Source organism: Pogonomyrmex barbatus, unplaced genomic scaffold (assembly GCF_055798465.1).
Source record: "Pogonomyrmex barbatus isolate J1 unplaced genomic scaffold, ASM5579846v1 scaffold8, whole genome shotgun sequence".
NCBI classification, from domain to species: domain Eukaryota; kingdom Metazoa; phylum Arthropoda; class Insecta; order Hymenoptera; family Formicidae; genus Pogonomyrmex; species Pogonomyrmex barbatus.
In genome coordinates this window covers 4,289,083-4,313,081 of record NW_028297182.1, presented here as the reverse complement: position 1 = coordinate 4,313,081, position 23,999 = coordinate 4,289,083, and the positions used below count along the sequence as shown (strand labels likewise).

General features: G+C 39.0%; 1 protein-coding gene across 1 annotated transcript in view; it reads left to right on the top strand.

Annotated features, from left to right (window-relative positions):
* Window positions 1–23,999, top strand: part of LOC105424180 (uncharacterized) — a 51,590-nt gene that overhangs the window by 6,517 nt on the left and 21,074 nt on the right. The window contains exon 7 of the mRNA XM_011634273.3: window positions 1,987–2,151. Within this exon, the coding sequence (XP_011632575.3) occupies window positions 1,987–2,151 (165 nt within the window). The remainder of the gene's footprint in view (window positions 1–1,986; window positions 2,152–23,999) is intronic.

The window sequence follows — 23,999 nt, the reverse complement described above, 5'->3', positions numbered from 1 at the left end:
AGAAATGATGAATTATATAATCAGAGAATTTCTGTTTTAAATAATTGTATCTTTTGAATTAATCGCCAATTAAATTAATTGAAATTTGATCAAAGTCACTAAAGGTACAATCAGATTTTTCAATAAAGCTTTCATATCGCGTTTACCAGTCGGCCTTCGTCGCGTTGAAGACACGATATTAACGTACAGATGGAGACAGCGACACTGTAGTCAATCGTGATGATAGTACAGTAAACGATACGTCGTTTAAAGTCTCACTGAGAACTCAAAGTCGTCGGAAAAGTCAATATTAATCTCGGAATTTCATATCACTTTTTAAATATACCGATAAAAGATACCGATATAAATTTTCTTCACAAGTCGCAATCTCACTAAGATCTGATTTCTAAGAAGAACTTGAAGATAACAAAAATAAAAATTAATTTTTTCTAGCTTGAGAAATTAATTAATCTAGCTTACCGCGAAAATATACTCACGATTGCATCGAATGTTTTATACGGAAATGCTTTTTCGATTTTCATTTTCCTCCGCGATTGAGGAAACATTTTCACTCTTCACGCTTTGCGAAATCTCGATTCCGCGCATGTAGACGAAAGAAGACGGAGGTTTGGATTAATCGAGGATATTGCTTTCAATGGATTCTCGAAATTATCACATCAGAAATAATACGGAAATAATACTCATTTCCCAACGTTCGCCGGAAACGTTACTTTCCGACTGACGTAATCAGCGCGAGCAGCTTTCCCTGTATTGGAGAATTAGAGTTTATTATTGGTCGATATAATCGCGTATATTTCGCTACTCGTCGCAGATATTCGAAGACGTCGAGATGTCGAAACGCGAGTCGCGTTCGCGGGTGCAGCCAAGTAAGGAACGGGCGTCCAACTACGGGCTACGAGACGCGACCTGCAAAGGTGAAGAAGGAAAGGAAAAAAAAAAAAAATTCCGACCGCGTGTCGAGTATCCTGTTGGTTCCGTTCGCCCGCTGACACAATAGTACGTGCAGTTACGCTCCGGGAGCGCTCTGCCGAGTGTGGCTCGCACAATCGCATGTCCGGAATAATTAAAAGACTGTTTCTCTCATTCCCGCTTATCTTTAGACATGAAGGGCTCGCGAGCCGACATATCGAAGGTTCATCAGCGCGTTGAACTTCCAACGCGCCCCGGGGATCAAGATGACCGTGCGCGCGTTCGGTAAAAAAAAGGGGGGGAGGGGGGTTCTTATTGCGACATTTTTTTTCTCACATTTGTTTCACTCGTTTTTATATCTCTCTATTCCCCTTCAAATTATGTCGTATAAAAGTCCGATCGTATCATCGGACGTGAATTAAACAAGCCCGATTTAATGAGACTCGTTATTCTGGTGGATTTAATTAACTGAAATTAATTCTCGCAATAATGTTGCCGCAACGAGATGCTGTGAACGAAAACTGGAGAGTCTATTACGAATTTGTAAAAATTAATTTGGATCATCGTGAATGAGATAACTCGATTGCGTGACGCAAACGTTTTCTCGTGTATATTTATATATACATATATACAATGTGTGTGTGTGTGTGTGTGTGTGTGTGTGTGTGTGTGTGTGTGTGTGTGTGTGTGTGTGTGTGTGTGCGCACATGCTATGCATATATATTTGCATCAAGTGATTTCGCGAGGAAGGCATGGAAGAAAAAGCGGCGTTCGGATTCATAATAACCGGAAGCGCGGCGTTGTTGCAGTGGCGTCGTTATTTAAATTAGCCGCTCTATTCATTAAACAGTTAATTATACTTAATTGCGCGCCGCGTGGCGTGTTTTTCACGTGTAAAATATCTGAATTACGGCTTTACCAATGGGCAAACCGTAACAGTTGCCTCCGCTCCAATCTTAATCGCATACTTTCGGGGCTGAACATTCCTTTCCGCTTTTCGCGTTCGCGCCTAAGCCTCTCCGCAAGCGCGTGCCTCTTAACAGCGGAGCGGACGTTCCTTCCTTCTTTTTCTTACAGGCGATGTCCCGTATAAACCGTACATCAGCGGCGAGCCCGAGGTTCGATGCGTAACTCTAGACGGAACCGAGGATTTTCTCATAATCGCCTGCGACGGATTATGGGATTACGTGGATCAGAGGACCGCGGCGCTCCGCGTCTACCGGCAGGTGCTGCAAAACCCTTGTGAGTACAAAATATATATTTTTTATTTACCTTAAAAATAAATAACGATCTTTAAACTGTTAACCTCGTACACAATAAAGCTCGGCAGTATATCAATTTTAAATCCGCGACTCTCGAATAGGACTCGCTCCCATTTATCACTGGTAATTCTTCTTCTCGTTTCTATCGCGCTCGCGAAATGTTATTTAGCGAGCGCTCGTTTTATTTTCCGCTTCCCGTTCAATTTTAATGTAATGTGTCAATCGGAAGAAAGCTGCTTTATGCCGTAAATTAAAGATTTAAAAGGTGCTCGGACGCCTTAGACGTAATCTAATTTTTGAACGGTCTATTTAAGATGCTGTTCAACATTCAAGACGAAGAACATTCTTCAAAGTGCAACGGATAATTCTTTTTCATAATTTATGAAGAAATAATTAATTGTTTTCGCGTGAATCGCCATAACTTTTCATGAATAAATTCTTGGGATATCGCGAAGTACGAATGAAACTTCTTATTGAGGAATAACGAGGAGAAAATCCAATATCACCGTTCGATACGTACACGACGCGCACGTATTCGACGTACATCGATCGATACGAGATTTAATTTGAATGATAAGCGAAACTCTCGCAAAAAATTCAAGCCGAAATTATTTTTATTGCCGTATCACTGACGAGAAAGTAAAGGAAACGATGTCGTTTCGTCGAGGAATTTGTGCTAGAAAAGACGAATCTCTTTGTAATCCAGTCTCTCTCTCTCTCTCTCTCTCTCTCTCTCTCTCTCTCTCTCTCTCTCTCTATCTCTCTCTATTCGTGGCCTTTACTTGTCATGCTCTGTTTCTTGGATTTCCGGGACGAACGCGACACAAAATTTGCGTAGCGTTTTCGTTTTACGCGACACATTTCTCCTGCCGATTAGTCGACCTTTTCGTCTCTATTTCTGCGCGAAATCCGCAGATAATCTGGTTAAGATGAGATAGCGTACGTCGCCGGTTTCGACAAATCCATTGTTTAATTGTTCGACGTTTGATTCTTTTCTCGTGTAAGTTGAGCTACTTTTTTTTCCAACGAGAGATGAGAAAGCAGGAAGAGATAGGAACAGCTGAAGCAGCAGGTGAACGAGAAATTACTACAATTTCGTGCAGGGACGCAGCTGACACGTGCTGTCCCTTGTTTTTGTCTTTTGCAGAGAAATAATGCCGATAGATTCAACCGTGTAAAAATGAACGACATATTTGCAGCTAGATATTTTTTTAATTATACTTTAACGTAAATAATTATGATATACGAAGAATATCTTAAAATATATACGGGAAGAACGGTTTTGCTGAAGTATCTAAAAATTTGATCAAATCTGAAAATAATTTTGTTGAACTATTAAAACTATCATGTAGGATGCTTAAGCATAATAATATTACAAACTTTTTGATATTCTAACCAACGATTTGCATCATTCTATATAAATATTTTAATAGTTCAACAAAATTATTCTCACATTTATATTTGACCAAATTTTTAGATTCAGTAAAGCTATTCTTTTCGTGTATATTTAACAAAAACTATTTTAGTAAAAATATTTTATTTAAAAAACATTTTATTTTCGGTCTCCTTTGTAGCGTTTTTAGTTTAATTTAATTTTGAAAAATATCAACGATATTATGTATAATTACGTGTGATTAAAATGTCTTGACATTTTCGAAAAATTAAACTTATTTAAAATTAATTCATGAATTTTATAGCGAAAGGAAGTAATTCAGATAGGAATACTCGGTATATTTCAGATAATCGAGAGATACGAAATCACGTGAAATTAATACTTATTCCAAACGACATTTTACCAAGTATCAACTATTTACAGCCGGATGAAAGCGATAAAGTCGATAAGCCTTTTCTTGAATCTCGTGGATTTTATTTCAAGATGCGATCTCGTTATTATCGAATCATCGTTCTGAAATGCTTAAATGCAAGGCACTGTCTCGGAGATATCGTAAGCTTCTTCTTTCTGCCATCGGCCATTCGCTGTGTCTTGTCTGGCGTTTCTTTTTTTTTTTTTTGCCTCGCGATGTCGAAGGGAGGTCTGTCGAATGTAACGCGAACTCGATGCTCGCCTTTTCCTTCGTCCTCGGCGAAGAGGCTGATCTTGGCGGCTTCTCCGATCATTCTCTCACTCGCTCGTCATCCGTCTGCACGGTCGGCCGTCTCTCTCCCGTCGCCTGTTTCCCGAGACGTTTTCCCTTCGATTGATTTTTCGCCGTGGCTAAACTCCGCGTCTCTCTCGCGTCTCTCAGTTGGTGACTCAGTGATTCACAGTGATTCATAGTGCCTCTAAGGAGGAGGACCTCGTCGAGAATATTAGGAGTCCGGTCGATTGCCTTCTCCACGGTAAGTCGAGGATCATTCGCAATCAATTGATCAAGCATAGAATAAGGTGGGAAGTAGAGAGGAAAAGGAAAAGGAGAAAATTAAAAGATTTCAAAAACTATTTAATAGCAAAAATTCTACTTTCGTAAATTTAATTGCGAAATAATTAAATAAAATAATGAAATAGGTTTCTAATCATGTTTGTAATATTAATTAAGTTACAATTTTTTAATAATTTTGTTCAATCATCAAAATTATTATGTATGACATTTAAATATAATAATAATAATACTGCAAAGATATCTTCCAACATCCAATTTGAAAGTTGTATATAATAATTTTAAAGCCCCAACAAAATTATTCATTTATAATTTTGCGAAAATTATTTCGGAAACTTATTATTCTACTCGTCATTTCTTTCAATAATTTTATGATAAATATTAATCTTACTGTCGGAAAATTATCATATTGCCAAAATTTTCAATTAGCTCCTTTATTTAATCACAAAGTCAAACATCTCTCGCATCGTTGCGTCCAATGTCCAATTCTCTCGAAATTAGTACTCACTCATGTGTGTGCGATTGCATTCGATCCGTAATGCGTATAAAAATTGTAACTAAACGATATAAGGCGATGCAATTTGGAAAGAGCAAGACAGAGCAAGAACTCATGGTAATCGACTGATCGACGTTTTCTCGGCATTGTCATCGCGCGACGTTTTCTCAGCAGCAACGGTATTCTGGCACCGTGCACATTCATCGAAAGGAGTCCGGAAATCTCTCCCCCCTCGCAAAACTACCGTATTGTCCGCCATGTCCGCGAAAATATGCCCCTCCGTTAGGAAGTGCGCGATTATCGTCGCCATCCGCCGCGCCGACGTAATCTTTTTTTCGCGCTTTTCGCGCAAGGAATTTGAAAATTACGTAAATCCTATGTCAGTCCTTGACGTGATTTCCGTAGAGACCGTATTGCACCAAACCGCAATAAAAAGCGGAATATTGCGCTTATCCTCGCTGTGATGAAATTGTCAAAGCAATTCAAGCGTCAGTTTTTTCCAATGTACACGTATTGGAAATACGACAATTTCACCACAACAGTTTTGCTGAAATATTTAAAAATCTGGCTAAATATAAAAAGAATTTTATTGAGAATTCTGTCTCCTCTTTATTAATTAAATGTAATGTAAATGACGTTTCCTTTCCTTTTATGACAAATAAAATAAACCATTTTTCTTGAAGAAATAAAATGAGCATTGAGAATATAAGATTTAGAACCTTAAATTATAAATTCAATTATAAATTATATAATGTCTCGTTTTAAAAGACTCGCTTGTCCCAGACAGCCGGAATGATAGATTAAACGATTTCGAAGTTGATTTATCTGACTCAAATTCCTAATTTATTCAAATATTCAAGTATTCATTAGTTGTTACATATATCTTAATTAACAAATAATAAGGAACCTGTAATGTATGTGCGACAACATGTGTTGGAATGCCGAATCCCTTCTCGCGGATCTCAAAAGCGTAAAGGCCAACACAGCCGTACGGCGCGGTGAAAACTTCGGAGGAGAGAACGCAACATGCGTAGCGTTAAGGATCCTCTCTATCCGTCTCACGTTCCCATAATTGTTAATTCGGGAAAGCGAGTCCGCGGATAGCGCGCGCGCGCGCGCGCACGAGCGCGAGTCGGTTTCTCATCCTTACGTCGGTAATTTGTACGTGTCGCGCGACACGTTTAAAATTGATTTCAACGACGTTTCTCGGAAAGAAGAAAAACCGCGGCCTGCGAGGGGGAACGGACAGCAGTCGTGCAGCATCCCGGAGAAATACGTCGGAGATTCCGTCACGCTCTGACGCATCGTATTGACACGACCGCGCGCGGTCCGACACACACTCCGCTCCTCCGTATTTTAAATAACGTTCTGAATCAGACGGCGGCGCATACCGCTTAAATCTACGATGACGGCACGGCCGTCGGTACGTGAGTCGCATCTGCTTGGATACTGGGACGTACTTGCGCAATTTATCTCTCGACCAATATCGTAACGCATCCTGACGGACACGGACGGGCCTGTTACGTCACGGTAATTACATTATCCAATTTAAGCTTTAAAGGTCTCGGAATGTTAATTACGTGCTCGGAAAGAACATTTTTGACAAATTTGGCACAGACTTGAATAATTTTGTTAGGCCTTTAAAATTATTATATACAACTTTCAAATTGGATGTTGGAAGATATCTTTGCAATATTATTATTATATTTAAATGTTAAATTATTATATTTAAACTGCATAATAATTTTGATGATTCAACAAAATTGTTTTTAGATCTGTATCTGGCCAAATTTTTAGATTTGCTAGTAAAACTAGTCTGTAGATCATTGATTTTGATGTCTGAAACAGAAATTTTGGGGAAAAATCAGATAAGCAAATATAGATTTGCGGAACATTAATATGGAAATTCTTATCGAGATTCAGCATGTGTTAAAAATAACATAATAATTCTAAAAATTGCTTTCGATTTGTTAAAAACTTCACGATTCTTTCGCCGTCACATTTCCACGTGACATATTGAATTTCCAATCACTTTACAATTTCTCTCTAGTCATACGAAATTGCAAGTCGTCTCGAAAAATTCTCGGATATAAATTCTAAGAATTATCGAACGATTCTGACGTTAATTGTAATTTAAGATCTTAGATAATCTTATCACGAACTTCGCTAGATGCGAATTTCGGGACTTCACTTTTATCAGCGAATTACAACGTCGGATTTACAACTTTCTGAGGTACTAAACGGTTAACGAAACCGGTTTCGTTTAATTTCGGCTAATTGAAACCTCCGGAACGGACGCAGCGCGGCTCGGGTTCCTCTCGGCGCGGCGCATGGCAACAGTGCAACGGCGTTAAAAGATCGCAATAAGGCATTAAACAAAGGAATCCGGGAGGAGCTGAACCAAGACCACGGTTACTGAAGCGAAACACCTGGAGCGTTTCTTCGTCTCGAAAGGATTCGTCGGAGAAACGAGGCTTCGGAGGAAAGGGGAAGGATAAAGAGCAGGAAGGGACGCCCAAGTGGGGAGGAAAGGGGGGGGTATTCCATTCACAAGATATCGCGCGAAAGGTGAAATTTGGGTCATGATAGGTCCTTCGCCGTCATTACCGTGCTTTATTACTTGATCCATTAGCGATACCTTCCGAGACGTATCTTATCCCCTTTTTTTCCCCTCCGCTCCATCCTTGATTATTAAAAACGGATTGTTTAAGCTTATCACGGTTCAATTAACGTCAATTGCCCCTCCCCCCGTGAGATAGCGTAGCTTTTTACATTTCTTAACTATAAGATTTGTAATCGTTATAATTTCCGTGTGTCTTCTTTCGCCTTCGATGCTGCATCTTCGCGGGACGAGATATCTTATTATTTGGAAAGAGGTAGGAGAAGAGTTAATTACGAACGCGAGAATTCGAAGAACCGACGGCGAGAGAGATCGAGCGCCGAGCGCGCGAGAATCGTTATTGCACGTCGGCGCAGCGCGGCGCGCGAGGTCGAACGAAATATCGATGGTGATTATTTTCCCCACGCACACATCGGCGTACACGATACCGGTCTGGTCAGCGGTGAGCCTCGTCCTCAAAAAGCTCGGTCGAAGGCCAGAGAACCTCGTGGTACCTCGAACCCTCCTTCCAGCCTCTCGGAGGTCCAGCGTTGACGCTGGCAGCCGCGCGGCGAGACCGATCGGCATTTCTCTTTTTTCGCGGCCGAAAAAGCGTCGATCCGCCTCGTTGTTCCCGCGGGAGAGCGTCCGGAAATAGCCGTTACTCGCGTAACGAGTTTCTCGCGTTTCGTCGTATGAGAATCGCTGATTACGCCCGCAAGCGGTCGTCCTACGATCAGGCGGAGCGGCCTAACTGCTAGACCCGGTGAATCATCCGGAGGATCGTCCGTCTTAATCCCTCGATATCGCGGCGGCTCCTCTCCGCTCCTTTCGTCGCGCGTTCGAAAGCCGGTCTTTCTCGGTATCTCTTTCGCGGCGACTCTTTATTACGTCCGTTACACCGCTGGAAACGAGATTACCGCGCGCAAGAATCCTCGCGTGCTATCTTAATTCGAACAATAAATTTATTGACGAATTGATATCGATTTTTTTTCTCAGAAGAAACTCCCTCGGCGAGGAGCCGAGTCGTGTCTCGGCATCTTTAATCTTGGATCCTCTCGAAGCGTTTTATTTAGTCCGTTTAAATTTAAATGAGCGATGATATTTGATATCTTGTTATAGATATTTTGTTGCATCTTCGAGGATGTAATTGCGGATGTAATTTACTTGTGACGAAGTCGCGACACCGAATGCAAAGATTCCCGTTTGTTATTCCGAATTAATGTCTCGACATATTGAAAATTATATTGAAAATTATATTGAAAATCGATTTAATTGAATGAGATCTAAAGGTGAAAGAGAAACTCCAAAGTTCGATACAAATTTCGGTTGGATGGCTACCGAGCCAATTCGGAACCAATTTGAATTCCATTGCTTCGAGACGAAGATCGCGATGCGTCGTTAACGTTTTCATCGCCAAGACGTTAACCGAACCGGATATAATCGCACTCAACATCACGGTCGAAAAAAACGAAACCCAACCGCAGGGAGGCGAGGCATCTTCGTGCTTTTTACGCTTATGACGCCAGCGAGTTCCAATTTTAGTGTAGCGTGCGAGCATTTTCGCTCGCGGGACATTCGTATCTGACTCATGACGACATTCCTCGCGTCGTTCGCCAGATAAATTGATTTTTTTCTCAAACGATGCGTAGAGGACGAGCGAGTTTTGTTTTCGCTCGGAAGAGGAATCAGAAGAAGATAACCAAACGAAATTGCATCGAGGTTGATTCGCCATGGGAAGATGGAAACGGAACCCGCGGCGGAGACGACGCCCATGAAAATCGTCTCCCCGCGATGTCACCGGCGGGCGCTAAAAATACGAACGGCGGCTTCTCGCGTTTGGGCATAGTCTCTCGTTTGAAGGATTTTAACAGCTGAAAGGCATTTCTCGTCCTAGGATACGCCACACCCGAGGTTGACGACCTCATCTTTTCCGAGAGGGAACGCTCCAAGTATCGTAAACTCTCGGTTCCTCGAGAGGCACTGACCTGCGCAACCTGACGACGGGGCGCGACTTCCACGAATTGATCAGATATCAGGTGATAGCGATACACAATTTCCTCGTTTCTTATCCAAAGTGTTGCCTCATAAAAGTCGATAAAACGATACGAGCCACATTTGAGTGTCGATATTCTGAAAATTTTTTTATACACTAAAAACCCGGAAAATTTTATTTTGCAACGTTGAGAGAGAGATAAATAGAACATTCGAGAGAGAATAGTCAATTAAATATGCGTCATTTGCACAGAAATTGCTATACTGAATTTCTGTGTTGCGCGCACGGGAAGAATTGGCCTAAGAATGTCGGTATTAAAATTGGAATGTCATCGTCCAGTTGCTATAACTCGTATTCTTACGTCATGTTTATCGTTATATCACTCTAACTGCCATTGCCGAGCTTTATCGAAAATACTCTATTAACGACTTCCGTCTGCGACTCGGCGGCCGCGGATGTTTATTTAGAATGCGCTCGACATCCTGAATAATAATAGCCGTGCATTCCACGAGGAAAAGAGAGAAAGGAAGACAGAGAGAGAGAGAGAGAGAGAGAGAGAGATTTTCTCTTCTAATGTTTTCACCGAAGCAATGAGTAATTCGCTCGTGGCGCGAGCTTTCGTGCTTATGGCGATAATAAACGCGGTGATGTCACCCGCGAAAGCGTCCACCGGGAGTGGTTAATCATTACGAAGCGTGTAAAAATATATATTATGCGTGTGGCCGGCATACGTGATATGTGCCATCTGGTACACTTCCTCGTCGGGAAGTATCAACCTATCACTCTATAGAACGCACCACGCCCACCGTGCGTGAAACTTTTCGCCGGCGTAATTAGAAGGTTTTAAGCGGCGTACGTTTCTAACCGTAAACACGCAATTTTGTTTTATTTCTTTAATTATTACTAATGCAAGATAGTAGATCGTGGTTATGCCTCGTTCATCATAATACGTATAATGGTCTAAATATAAATTCTTTACGTTCCTCACAAAATGCGATTGTGTGCGCGAAATTATAATTTTACTTTGTTTCCATCTTTTTTGAATCAAATATATTATTTTATTTTATATTAAAATTCATATAAAATTTCATGTAAAATTTTTTTTTTATTTTATTGTTGTGAAGTCACATGACGGGTACAATTTGAATACGTACAATACTTTAAAATTTCTATACATTAATTAGCATCTTCATTGAATATAAAATGAAAAATATATAATTATTTTCAATAACATATGTTTTAAATAGAATTTTTATGATTATATTATTTCTAAATTAAAATAATTTTCCAATTTTTTTTTTAAATATTTATAATCAATGATCAATTTTTTCGGGATAGAAGAATTCCTAAAAAATAATTAATTAAAATCTTCTTGATATAATTTGATATGAAATTTGATATGAAACACAATATATCCTTTTTCATAATATGTTTTTAATAATTATGTATTTATAAGATTTTTTGGTATAATTTTTAATAATCGATTTCTGATTCCCGTCGAACCATGCATCGCAAAAAAAAAAAAAAGATATCATCGGACCGTCATGTCTGGGCGGCTTCTCATAAATGGAGAAAGCCAGAAATTGGTGAATTAAGACACGGAGTTTCCAGTTTCTCGCTACGAAAAATGCTTTCCAAGCACATAAATGCGCACCTCAATCACGGGATAATTACGCGGCCGTCGAGTAATATAAATGAGTTTGATAAACTCGAAATAAAGAATGTTCCCTTGCGAATAAACAGCCGCGCTGTAATTGTCTAAGTAAGCGCGATTTTAACACGCCGAGGCTGATAATTATACGGTAGATTATCGTCGAGAAAGTCACTTAAAGTCGAGCGCATCGGATTCACGAGCGTTCGTTACGCTTGTACGACCCCGTTCACGATCGTTCCACGCGGAGATCGAACAAGAATGATCCATATTCATTGTGGTTTAGGTCCGGATCGTTTCTTCAGCGAAGATAATATGGTACGTGGCATGTTTAGAGCCGCGGTAGATCAAGGTGTGTGGTCACGCATTTAAAATATATCCTCTCGTAATTCTAAATGCTTTTGAAAAAATGCCCCGAAGAAAAAAACGAGAAGATAATTTTCTAACACTATTCGTTTTTATTTTTTAGTCAGACTCCAAGACTTGTTAATCATAATATTAACTACAATTATAAATATAATTCAAGCCTAAAGTCAAACACATATCTTATTGTTAATACGTTTTAAGCTTTGTTCAAATCATATCTGTTTTTCGAGTATTTATATATTTGAAAATATTTTATGTTTAAACGTACAATTGTCAATACTTTTTCTAGAAAATTGCGATATTTTTTTTATTTACATTAAGAATTTATTTTTCAATTATACGCTTGCAAATTAGATTAATAAATAAAAATTTTTATTGCAATGTAATTAGGCAGCTATTCTATTCGATTTAGTTTATAGCAGAGTAAATTTTCTCGAAGAATTGATTTCACATGAATTTCACAAATTGAGGCGTATGATTGCTTCATGTATACGGGAAGTGTGAAGAGGTCATCTCACCTCAAACGTGATGCTATCGTTCGTTTCTCGATTACCGAATTCTAAAGTTCATTATTACGTTAAACTTATTTGGTGTCGGGGGAAAAAGCTAGACGAATAATAATATTGAAGCAAACAACCAGGAGAAAGGAGGCTAAACTCAGACAAGCTTATTCACTCGGCCATGAATGTACGGTGTTCTCGAATTCCTCACTAATGCGAAAAAGAAGAAGGAATTAGAGCTAGTTTTATAGACTCTTTAGTCGAAGCAGGGCCGTGAATAACGCATTAATATCTTGCTTGGTTAAATATCCAAGTACGCCAACAAATACTTTACTTGTTTCTTTCCTTCCTACTCTCATGAAAACCATTTTGTAAAACTTAAATTTGCGTTTAAAAAGAAAACGTTTGGATTATTTTTAAATATATAAAAATAGAGACGTATCGGAAACAAAGATGTATATGAAAAATTACAATAAACTTCGTTCGCTATAAGAATACAAATAATAAATAAACACTAGTGCATCTTTTATTAAATAAATTAATTTAAATATGTTATATAAAATATTTGTTGTCTTATTATTGTTTATTTTTGCTAAACAAATTTATTACATCAGTATTATATATTTATATGACATTGATTGCTGAAAGATAAAAGGAGAAAGTTAAATACAGACTTCATATGATATGAAAAAATATTTGAAAAAAAAGAAGAAAAAGTGAATAAATATTTTTCGATTTTCTTCTCTGCTTTCGCTTATATTCTATAAATAAATATTATATTGTTATTATGTATTATATAAATATTATATAAAGTTTTGTTTTTTTCTTTATCAACTATGACGTATAAATATCACAAAAGAAAGAAAATTTAATAAAAATTTTATAGTTCAGGAATGTTAGTGTTTTAATTTTTGCATAATAATAAGCTTTATTTTGTGCATGAATTCTATATGTGTATTCTTCTCTGCACAATGGATTGATTCATAAACAGTTATAATAATCTAGAGTTAAATATTTATCTTCATTAATTATCTCTAATCATTAATTCATGCGTGTCAAGGTAAGCGATCTATGAGAAAAGTTACATCTACGCAATATATTTACATGAATTCATTATCTCAGATTAAAATAAAAAAGGAGTTAGTATTCACCGATATAACATCTGATATTTCAAAGAGTAATAATAAGAAATATAATAACAAGAATAATTCTTATAAAATTAAATTCGCATAAAATTAAATTTATTCATTTTTTTTCCAATGTTAATTTTGTTATAATTACATTTATTTTAAAATTTTATAAAATTTCGTAAATGATATGTTTTTTTTCTCTAATTTTTATTTTATTGAAATGAAAATAGACGTAATTCGACAAATAAATAAATAAATAATAAATTACTTACCTCATGATTATCCTATCGTTATTCGATATTTTCGCTTCCATTTCGAGCTATTCCTCCTCACTTGTTCTGTTGTTTATTCGTGACAATTACACAATGCTTACTCGTAAAAACACTGTTAATTACATGTTCACACTAATCACTAAAATACGATAATAGCAAGGCACTTAGCACGGCACACTCGACGTTAGTCACACGCGACGTGCAGTTTCTATCTCGCGATAGAAAAAAATGCGAAAAAAAATACGATTATATCGAGCGATACATTCAACATTTTCAGAATCTCGCAAATTAGCAGACATACATCAAATGACGAAGAAAGCTTTAATTAACGATGTACAAATATCGAATTTATGCTACATGATTGAGTAATACAGATTTAATTATAGCAGCAATTAAACGCATCACGATGCCGTTCAATGCAAAATCAGTAATTTCGATTCAAATATTTGCGACGTAAATAATGAAAAATTCAGAAACTTTATCTTGATGTAATAAAATCAAGTAATGGCTAATTAAAGTGTGATGAATCGTTTAAAAATATACACTCGAATACACATGAATCACATGAGTGAAATATACACATCATTAATAAATGATCAGGATGTATTGCCTTCTATAACTTTTATTATTTAATTTAGCAATTTATATAATCGTGTTATACCGTTAATTTATAATACCGCGCTCTTACGTGAAAATACAAAAATGGTAGGCAAATTATATGTCAGTCTAAATTAGCGAGCTTCAATGTAATGCGAGAAATAATTGCACTCGAATGTCGCTAAGAAAACAATTATTAATATTGATAAAACAGTAATAATTTTTAATTTAGTATTGTCTGGATTTTTAAAACGAATAAATCATGAGAAAAGGTTTTTTGATAAATAGCCACCACGTACACTTGCAAATCGCTAACCACGCAGAGTAATTAATCATACGAAGTAATTCGAATAAATAATTAGATAAAAATTATAAGTTGTAATTGTTCGGAAGGAATGATCAAGTAAAAAAATACGACATATACAGCGCTTCACAGCATTGCTTGCCGATTAAGTATTTTGTCATGCAGATGGCCGTCTGTAAACGATATGTACACGGCGAAGAACGCGCTAAGTAATTTTACGAAATATTAATAGCAAATAATGGAATAAAGGTATTTCAAATATTCCTTCTTTCGTCAAGCCGTGAAATTTTTTATTGAAAATTACGCGAATGTCTCCAATCCAGGTTGCTCTTGCGCCATTTGTGCAACGCACTCGAATCAAACAAGTCGCTCCGTGTCTTGTAGTATTCTTATTCTTTGAAATGATCTGATGATATTCCTTTTGAACAATTCAACAAACAACAATTGCCTCGCGTGATTAATTAATTTTTATTATTACTAATTCGTTGAAGCAACGGCTATTTAATTGTATCGAAGTTCTCTCTCGCGATTTATTTGTTCGAAGAATCAAGAATTATTATTGTTTTATTGCGATATTTATGGATAATTATTTTCTTAGAAACATTTGGCTCCAATTATTTCATGCTGATGCTTATCGATTCAAATAGAAACGTAATTTTCCAACATTTTTGTATTGTTTGCAAATTAATGATATTACGCAATTATACGAACGGCTGGATCAAGTAATAAAACTCACTGAAAACAATACAAAATAGATTACTTAGTAATAATAAGTATATATTACGCAGAATTTACGTATTCGAAACATATTGGCCGGTGATATTAAATTTCTATAAAATATTTTAAATAATCCGTTGCATTTAAATTAGCGATTAACTTGATTTTATTGTATAATATCAGATTAAGGTTATTATTTATTATAAATCTCTTAATCACTTATGTAGCAAATGCGAAACTGATAAACTTCGAGCGGCGCTCCGATGTATTTAATTGATAAATACAGCTGTAGTTAAGCGTATTATTTTATATTTCTCCTCTCTCATTGCATGGCATATATATATATATGTCGGCGATCAAAACTCTTTGATGTTCGTCCGCTAATTTGCGACACCTTGCGTGCACGGGATATGTCGTAGCTCGATGCAATCGTGATGTTTTCGCGTCTTTCCTCTGTTGCCAGGTAGTAAAGTGCACATCGAGTGTGATTAACGTCGGGAATGCCGTGTAAAGTGCTCTGCAATTATTATATTTTGGTGATTGGAGTGTGAACAAGTAATTAATTAGTATTTTCCCGAATACTGCGTGAGAAAAAAAGAGCAATCGAAAGAGAGAATAAGAGAGAAGGAAGCCCTGAAAACGAATGACGATCGAGCAATTGCAGGTGAGTAATTCGTTATTTATGTAATTTTTTTTTCATCATTTGCTGAATTAATCGTCTATTTCTCTACATTTAAATAATTTAAATAAAAATTTGAGATATGAGTTTATATTTAGAGTCTTATGAAAGTCTATATTTAAAACAGACGTTTTCTTTAAAAATTACATAATTATTTTAGTGAATATTTGCGCTTGAAAATGAGAAAAAGATTTAGTAAAATTATATTACAATATATATAATTATCCCTTTAAATATTAGATATTTTTAACGTTATTATAATTTGTAGATTTAAATCTACCTTTGTAAACTTATCTATTACAAATCAATGGAATGTTGTGATAACTTTGCTATGATCTGTGAATTGTATCACGGATATCTCTCACGTAGATCTAAATTAGTCATTAGCTAATTTTGCTCGTTTGATCATAATTATTAGGATCTCAATGTTTTCATAAATTTTTAAAAAGTCTTTTCATCCCGATTAATTTCTAAAATACAATCTTAAATATTGCACAGAGATTATGACGCAATCCATATCAACGCGGTGTTTTTAGATTTGTACGTGCTGTGAAAGAAAATTACCTTGCTACTGTGCATGGATTTCTAAAGAGAAATTAGAGGGCCGAACCCAATGCGAACGATAGATTGCGATAAAGCGCATTGCAACCCGGTGTTGTCGAGTCGCAAAATTAAATGGTTTCCGTGCAACGCTGCAGCCAATTGCAGCTGCCATTAAATCACGCGAAAATTTAGAATTCCACGCTTCGATTCCGAAGCCCAATTCGCGTTTGCAGCTTGTCGCCTAATTAAGATTCGATTCGATCTCTCGTTAACGGGCTAATAATGTTTGCGGTCGCGTTCCGAGTACGAACCGCAATTTTTGCGATCGAAAACTACTGCAACCGATGCCCTGCATGCCCAGAACAAAGTTTGCAGCTGGCATACCGGTATTGACGTGCACCCATAATTCGCCAATTATGCCCGACTGCGTGAGTCATTCGCACCGATCGATCGGTTGGCGCTTGAAATATTTTTAAAACGAACGTTGCTAAAAATACAACTTTACCGCTTTAAATTGTTCTATTATCTTCGATTAAAAAATTATAAGTATCACGTTATTGTTTGATAAAAATATATTTTTTAATAAGAAGAAATTTTCTCTATTGTTAAACCATTAAGTTTAAAATTTATTAGTAAAAGTGCAGATGTTCATTATACATCTCGATTTGCCATAATGATCAAATTCGTAATATTTAAGAAATTAGATATCTCGACGATTATAAATATTTAATTGGTTCTTTACAATGTAAATTACGTGCACATTTGCATAGCAAGATCATCGCGTTTAATCGGCATGCGAAGACTCCGCTCGCGAAGTTTTCCGATGAGTTGCAACTCGGTGCTCTTCGATCGAGAAGAAAAGAAAAAAAAAACATCGGCTCCGAGTCAAAGAGTGTCTCTTGCGAAACTTCACGGTAGACGGTTCCAGGACACCCAGTACATTTTGGCGTTACGATTAAAAGCGACGGGCTTCTGCGACGAGAACGGCGAGAGGACGGAGTCCGCTAGACGGACAGGTAACTAATGCATCCAGGATACGCGCCGTTTTACTTCGTCGCGGTAATATCGCGATTATGCGAGATCGGCCGGCGCTGATCGGCCGGGTTATCGTCGCGTGGCGACGTGTACCGTACGCGGCGTATCGCGCATTTTCATGTACGGACCACGTTAGGTACTTAGGTGATTCATGCCGGCCGGAATGCCGCGATGTGGCAACGCTCACGCTCCGTACGGGCGAACAGTTTTAAGGTGAATCCAGACCGAGCTAGCGAGAACGAACGAGGGGATCACGAGGGGAGCAGTTTTGCGAGCGAGTTTCAGGGAACGCTTCTCCTTTCGACGTGCCGACAGGAAGCGAAGCGTACGCGTCGACTTAAATCTGGACTCGTTCCCACGCGAAAATCTGCACGTTTGCTGGCAAATCTGAAAAAGTTTCACCGGACGCGGAACTGAAAATAATAATTTCGTTGAGCTTCCAAAATTCATCATACATGACATTCAAAATGATTGCAAGATCGAAAATTTTTACAGGATTATTATTATAACTTAAACGTCCTAATTTTGATGGTGCAACAAAATTATTTTTAGATCTGTATTTGGTCAAATTTTTTTTTAGATTTTTTTCCAGCAAAACTGTTCTCTCCGTGCGCATCCTCGAGTCCGGGCTTGTTCATTCGTGTTCTAGTTCGCTCTCCTCGGCCCGTTTTGGATCCACCTTTACACCACTCGCGACGGTGCGAGCTCCTTCGTGCTTCGCTTCGTGGTAAGGTAAGGGCGCGCGGGGCGACGCCGTGGCACGTCCGCAGCACCACGCTTCGCTGGTTTTCTCTCTCTCTCTCTCTCTCTCTCTCTCTCTCTCTCTCTCTCTCTCTCCTTCCTTCCATTCTCTTCTTCCTTCCATCCGTCGTTTCCACCTCCTTGGAAGTCGCCCGGATGCGTGCCGCGCGCGACGTGCGGTTGCGTCACGTTCGATTCCCGGTGCGATCCGCCAGGACCGAAATGGAACCTCCAATTGACAATGTGTTTTTCCTCTCATTTTCTTAAAATCTTCAACGCATCCATCAATCGATCGTCTACATTGTCTTTTCAAGCATTTGTCTTTTCGAGTATTTTTCTTCCAGTTTTATGATTAGCTCCAAGTGTAAGTATCATTATCAGTGTACTTTCTACGGAAATCTTCGAGAATTTATTTTATACACGTAAACGTGCTTTTCCACTGCGATGGGAATTAAGGAAATTTTTTACGAGGAAACATTCGAACTCGTTCTTTTTTTTTAAAGGCATTGCAAAAGTCGTTGCAAGATCGTTGCAAGACATCTGTAAGATAAGATTTTTACGACAGTTAGGAAATGCGCCTCGGAACACCGTGTCGCCTTGTGCTCAATCTTGTGTGAAAACTTATTGCTTCCTGTTTTGAATTCGCCCGTAAAAAAGTGCTGCCGTGAACGGCGGTCGCGACGTTACGCAATATAAGAACGTGAAGAGGGAGTTCCCGTCTGGTGGGAGTGTTGGAGCTATGATTCATCACGTCACGTAGAAAATATTAAAATCCATGCAAACGCTTTTAATACGCGGCCTTGGTCCGACTATTTGCCAGCGGTCCGTGATCCTCTTGTCCATTAGACTCGAACGACCCCGTTCTACGTCTCGCGGCTAATTCTCCAAAATAGCATATCGCGTTTATTACGCTAATTAACGCTGTCGTTACTCCCGGCGATATAGCCCAACCCAGGAAGGGAAAGATTGTAAAATCGGGTACCATTTAAAACACATCCTTTGCAGCGACATCGGTGGGACGAATACTTCCTATTCTCGTACCACACAGATAAATGCACGATGGATATTTTTAGATATCTGAGCATGTCTTTCTCACTCGATATATCATATATAAAATAATCTCTCTCTCTCTCTCTCTCTCTCTCTCTCTCTCTCTCTCTCTCTCTCTCTCTCTCTCTCTTCCATCCTCCCCCTTTCTCTATTTCTATCTCTTCCTTTCGATATCTTCGCGGAAAGAACAGTTTTGCTGGATATAGATCTGAAAAATAATGTTGTTAGATCATTGAAATAATAATATGTAACATTAAAATTAATTGCTAGAATATAAAAAGATTTTGCAGTATCATCTTGTTTAAACGTCCTACATAATAATTTTGATATCTCAACAAAATAATTAATGCATTCGTTGCATCGTGTTTATTACATGCTTGAAATTCTTGAAATCTGACGGACTTATCTTATCTTATCAATCTTATCAATCATATAATTCCGAAGAGAAGAAGAAGACTGTTTACCATACACAATTATAAACAAAATTGAGACGTTTGAATATTTCACACCCCTCACGTTTCTCCGTGTGCTTGCACTAAATAAACTGCTCTCTCGTCGATGTAAAAGCGATCGCGCTCGTTAAAAAGGAAACTTTCTACATTGGTGAAAGCAAGAATAATCTCGATGTGTTCAATCTTCGAAGCCGCAGATATAGAAAAATGTACCGATCGGTCACGATAAACGTAGCGATCATTTGCATATACGTGCGTCGCGAACTAAGCTGTCTGAAATTTTCTTCGATATCCAAACGAAACTATAATGCCAATGGCTTTTTTCTCGTTATAAACATACAAGACAGGGATTGCGAACGTAGGCGAGGGTGGCGTGAGTCATATTGCGCGTCCTCAATAATATTCCACGACGGAAAAATTTTCACATAAACGTGCATATTCCGACTTCGCGCGGAGAGAGGAAGAGAGGGGGAAGGCAATTGTGTGGGAGAGTTTAGAGAGTGCAGACGCGGAGATAAAACGAATCTCATGTAAGAGATAATCAAATCTATCTCTTTCGGGCAAGAAAGAAAAAGGAAAAAAAAAATCCGTTTCCGAAGGAGTCGTTTATTGAGAGTTTAAGCAACATGCGTATATACGCTAAAGTAAAATCATCGAATCCTCGAAGGATAAAACGAGACCGAGATATATTTTTCATCAAAAAAACCACTTCGGAGAGTTTGAAAATTTCGCACGCGATCGCGGTTTACCGGATCGGACACTCCGTATAGATAAAGAGAAGGAGGACGGAGCGGCGGGGAGGAGGGAGGGAGGGAGGGAGGAACCGGCTGGCCGGCGCACGAGGGTGGCGTGAGTCATCGCCTCGGTGTTGGCCGGCCGGCCGGTCGGCAGTGGCGACATCCGGCGGATCGCGACGCGCGGGGTGACGCGAGCGAGAGGGAGCAGCGTGCGTCCGGTGAAAATCCAGTCGTGATCCGCCACGCCCGGTGTAACGTTGGGACGAGTAGCTCGTGTACGTAAACTTCGTCCGCGTGCGACGTCCGCGGTCAAGGGAGCAGAACGCATCGGGACACTCGTACCGCGTCGATTATACCGAGAGAAAGATCGCCCCGTTTGCGTTTCGTGCGTTTCGATAGCGTTTACGTGCCTCGCGAGAGGAAAGCCGGTCCCGAGTCTGCGCGCCCGCTAACGCCGGTGAGAGAGATAGAGAGATAGAGAGAGAGAGTGAGATCTCGCCGCCAGCGAAGCAGTCTCTCTCGCGACAGGCCCGTCGGCCGATCGAGTCACCGGCGATTCCAAGTGGTGTTTGCAGATTCTGCTTGTCCGCGATCGGCCTGAGTCGGCCGGGATCGCTCGTCGCTACTACGGCAGAGTGAGTCATTGCCTTTATTGCAACTTTTCTTTCGCACGCTCTCCCTTCTCGTCGCTCGGGTTCTCGGCCGTTCGCGTTCCGTTCGTTTCGTCTCTCTGTCTCCTGAGAGTCTTCGAATTATTTTTATTTTTCTCCCTTGCGAGAACGGAGAGGAGCGGCGAGAGGATATTTAAGACGAGATTTTTAGAGATGTATTCGCAAAAAGGACGAGTATTGGAAGATAGAATATATTAAAGATTTGAGTCAACAGTTCAGGCTATATTCTCTCATATTTAGGATTAAGATTGAAATGACCTTTGTTATGTGAATAGGATCTTTGTGTTTGAAGTATAACGAACGTTCCGTTAAACTGTTTGAATTTTGTGACAATATTTATTTTGGAGATTGTGCCTTGATATTCACATTATCTGTATATATATGTATATATGTATGCATACAGAGACGTTTTAAATTGTTATTTCATGTGCCATACGATAATTATGTTGTATTTATTAGTTAAAGAATAATGAAATTTTCAAGTCTCCAATATAAATATGAAAAGAACATTTTTCAATGAAGTATCTAAAAATTTAGTCAAAGTTAGAAAATAATTTTGTTCGATAACATTCAAGTTGTTATTGAAATATTCAAAATTTTTATAATATTATCATTAAGCGTCCTGCATAATTATTTCAATGGTTCAACAAAAATAATTTTTAGATCTGAACCAGATCAAATTTTTAAATATTTCAGTAAAACCATTCTTTCCAAGGACCCGAAAACGTTATTATCTTTTAACTAACCGTTCGATAAATTTATCGTGCAAAACTAGTTTTAAGTCTAAAAAATGTAAATCATTCTCGTTTTTGCTCGCTTGAGGAAATCCTACTTGAAAAAAGATTTTATTATATGCTATCGAGATATTTTGCGACGATAATCAACGATGTTAACATTTGTCTCGTATATTCATGAAACGACCATTTCGATGTAATCGAGACATCTCGGACATTTCGGAGAAGTGAGCAATTTGGTCGCCGAGCTCGATGAAAAGTAGAAACGCGCAGCAAACGAGAATATTTTCTCCCTTGGTAACAGCGCAAGATGGATAAACTAGGGATCCTCCTTTCACGATTGAAACTCGTGAAACAATCGAAAGCACGATGCAAAAGAAAAAAGAAATGGAAAATCCTCTTCGCTCTCGCCGACGATAAATTTCTTATTTTTTCGTATATTTATCTAATTTATTTTAATTTAGCGCAGTACTTTTTGAAAACTTACATTACGAAATCGAAATCGGGAATTGAGATCGCTTACACACAGAATTTGAAAGTTGTATTTTGTACTATTTGTACTTTTTGTACTATTTTTTTATACTATTTTCAAAAACTACATTACATTATAAACCCGGTTATATTTTAGAATATATTGTATATTCGCCAAACACGCGCGAGGTGAAAAAAACTGGAAAAGAAGTGAAAAAACGCAGGAGGGGGAGGAGGGGGTCCGTCTGTCCTCGTTCACATACCATCTTCAGATTATGGATTCGATTCCGATCGGAATTATTCTGGTTTTCCTAGAAAAGAATAGAAATCAATAGAAATCTAGGAAATAAAACAATTTCGATCGGAATCCATTCCGAAGAATTCCATAATGCATATTCGATGGCAAACAAATAATGCACATAAATTCCTTGGAATGGATTCTCCGATCTCGCGTCGCGGCGTACATTCTTAAGACTCTCTTCTCTCCTGGATGTGGCGCCGTTACGAAAATAATTCGCAGAGATTTATTCACATTCGCCGCGAGCATTCGGCTTCGAGTGTTGGTGAATCGAAGCATTAGATCGACACGGGAGGCCCGAAACGCGCGCGCGGGCGAGCGGGCGGACGGGCGCCGCGAGGCCGACGAGAGTTAGAAATATGCGAGTCGTCGGAGTCGCAGTCGCGCCTCGCCGCATGCCGAGATTCCCCGCGATCGTTTTTAAATCACCGGATACGTGATAACGGGGCAAAATGTTGATTTACTCCGTACTTGCGCGAGGCAGACCTTAGACAGGCGCAGGCAGGCAGACAGGCAGTCGGCTCCGATGAACATTGGTTCAACGATCGTTCCGCGAGCGAACCTGGATACCTATGTGTGTGCCACCTACATAATTCATATCGGTGTGGAGCAACCGTTTTGACGGAGGAGAGAAGAGAAGAGCGGAGGAGAGAGAGAAAGAGAGGGGAAAAAAAAAAGGAAACTGCGGACGGTGTTTTGCGGAGAATTCGTGACCGAGACGAGGGAATCGTCGTGCGAATTCCTATCGGTCGGCCGAACGAGACAGGCCCGACGATGTAAGGGAAATAGCCGCGAGTCTCCCTTCTTCCCTCCTCGCGGTCGCATGAATTACAGACACGCGTAATTCAATATTTCCGTGTAATTCATATCGCCGTCGGCTGCAAAGAGTCCGCACGCGTCGGATCCCGGCTTCGCAGGCTTCGTGACCGATCATATGAAAGGCACTTTGTGCCTCCGGTAACGTGAAACGTAACGTGGATGCCACCATGATGTCTTGAAATCACTCGTCTCAAATCGTCGACGTCGTGCGATTCCCCCGCGGCCATTTCGATCCTCGAACTTGAGACCTGCGGTATTGGTAGGCTATTAATTCAAGATTCAAACGGCGTATAACACTTAGCATTGAAGCCAATTGCGCCTTCGGACCGTTATGGTCGTGGGTTCGTACGGCTGAATTATAATCGCGGAGAGAAACGTCGAATCGACGAGTGACGTTATGATTTTAGAAATTATTTTAGGATTTGCTCGACGTTCGACTTTTCAGTTCTACATTATCGTCGCTGTTTTATGTCGCTACATACTTGACACGGAGTATTACAGATTCGTCACACTTTCTTTTATTCATGGATTTTTTAATCTGTGAAATCGACTTTGCTTCAGCAGAAAATTGTGCGAAGGCTTTATTTTCTTC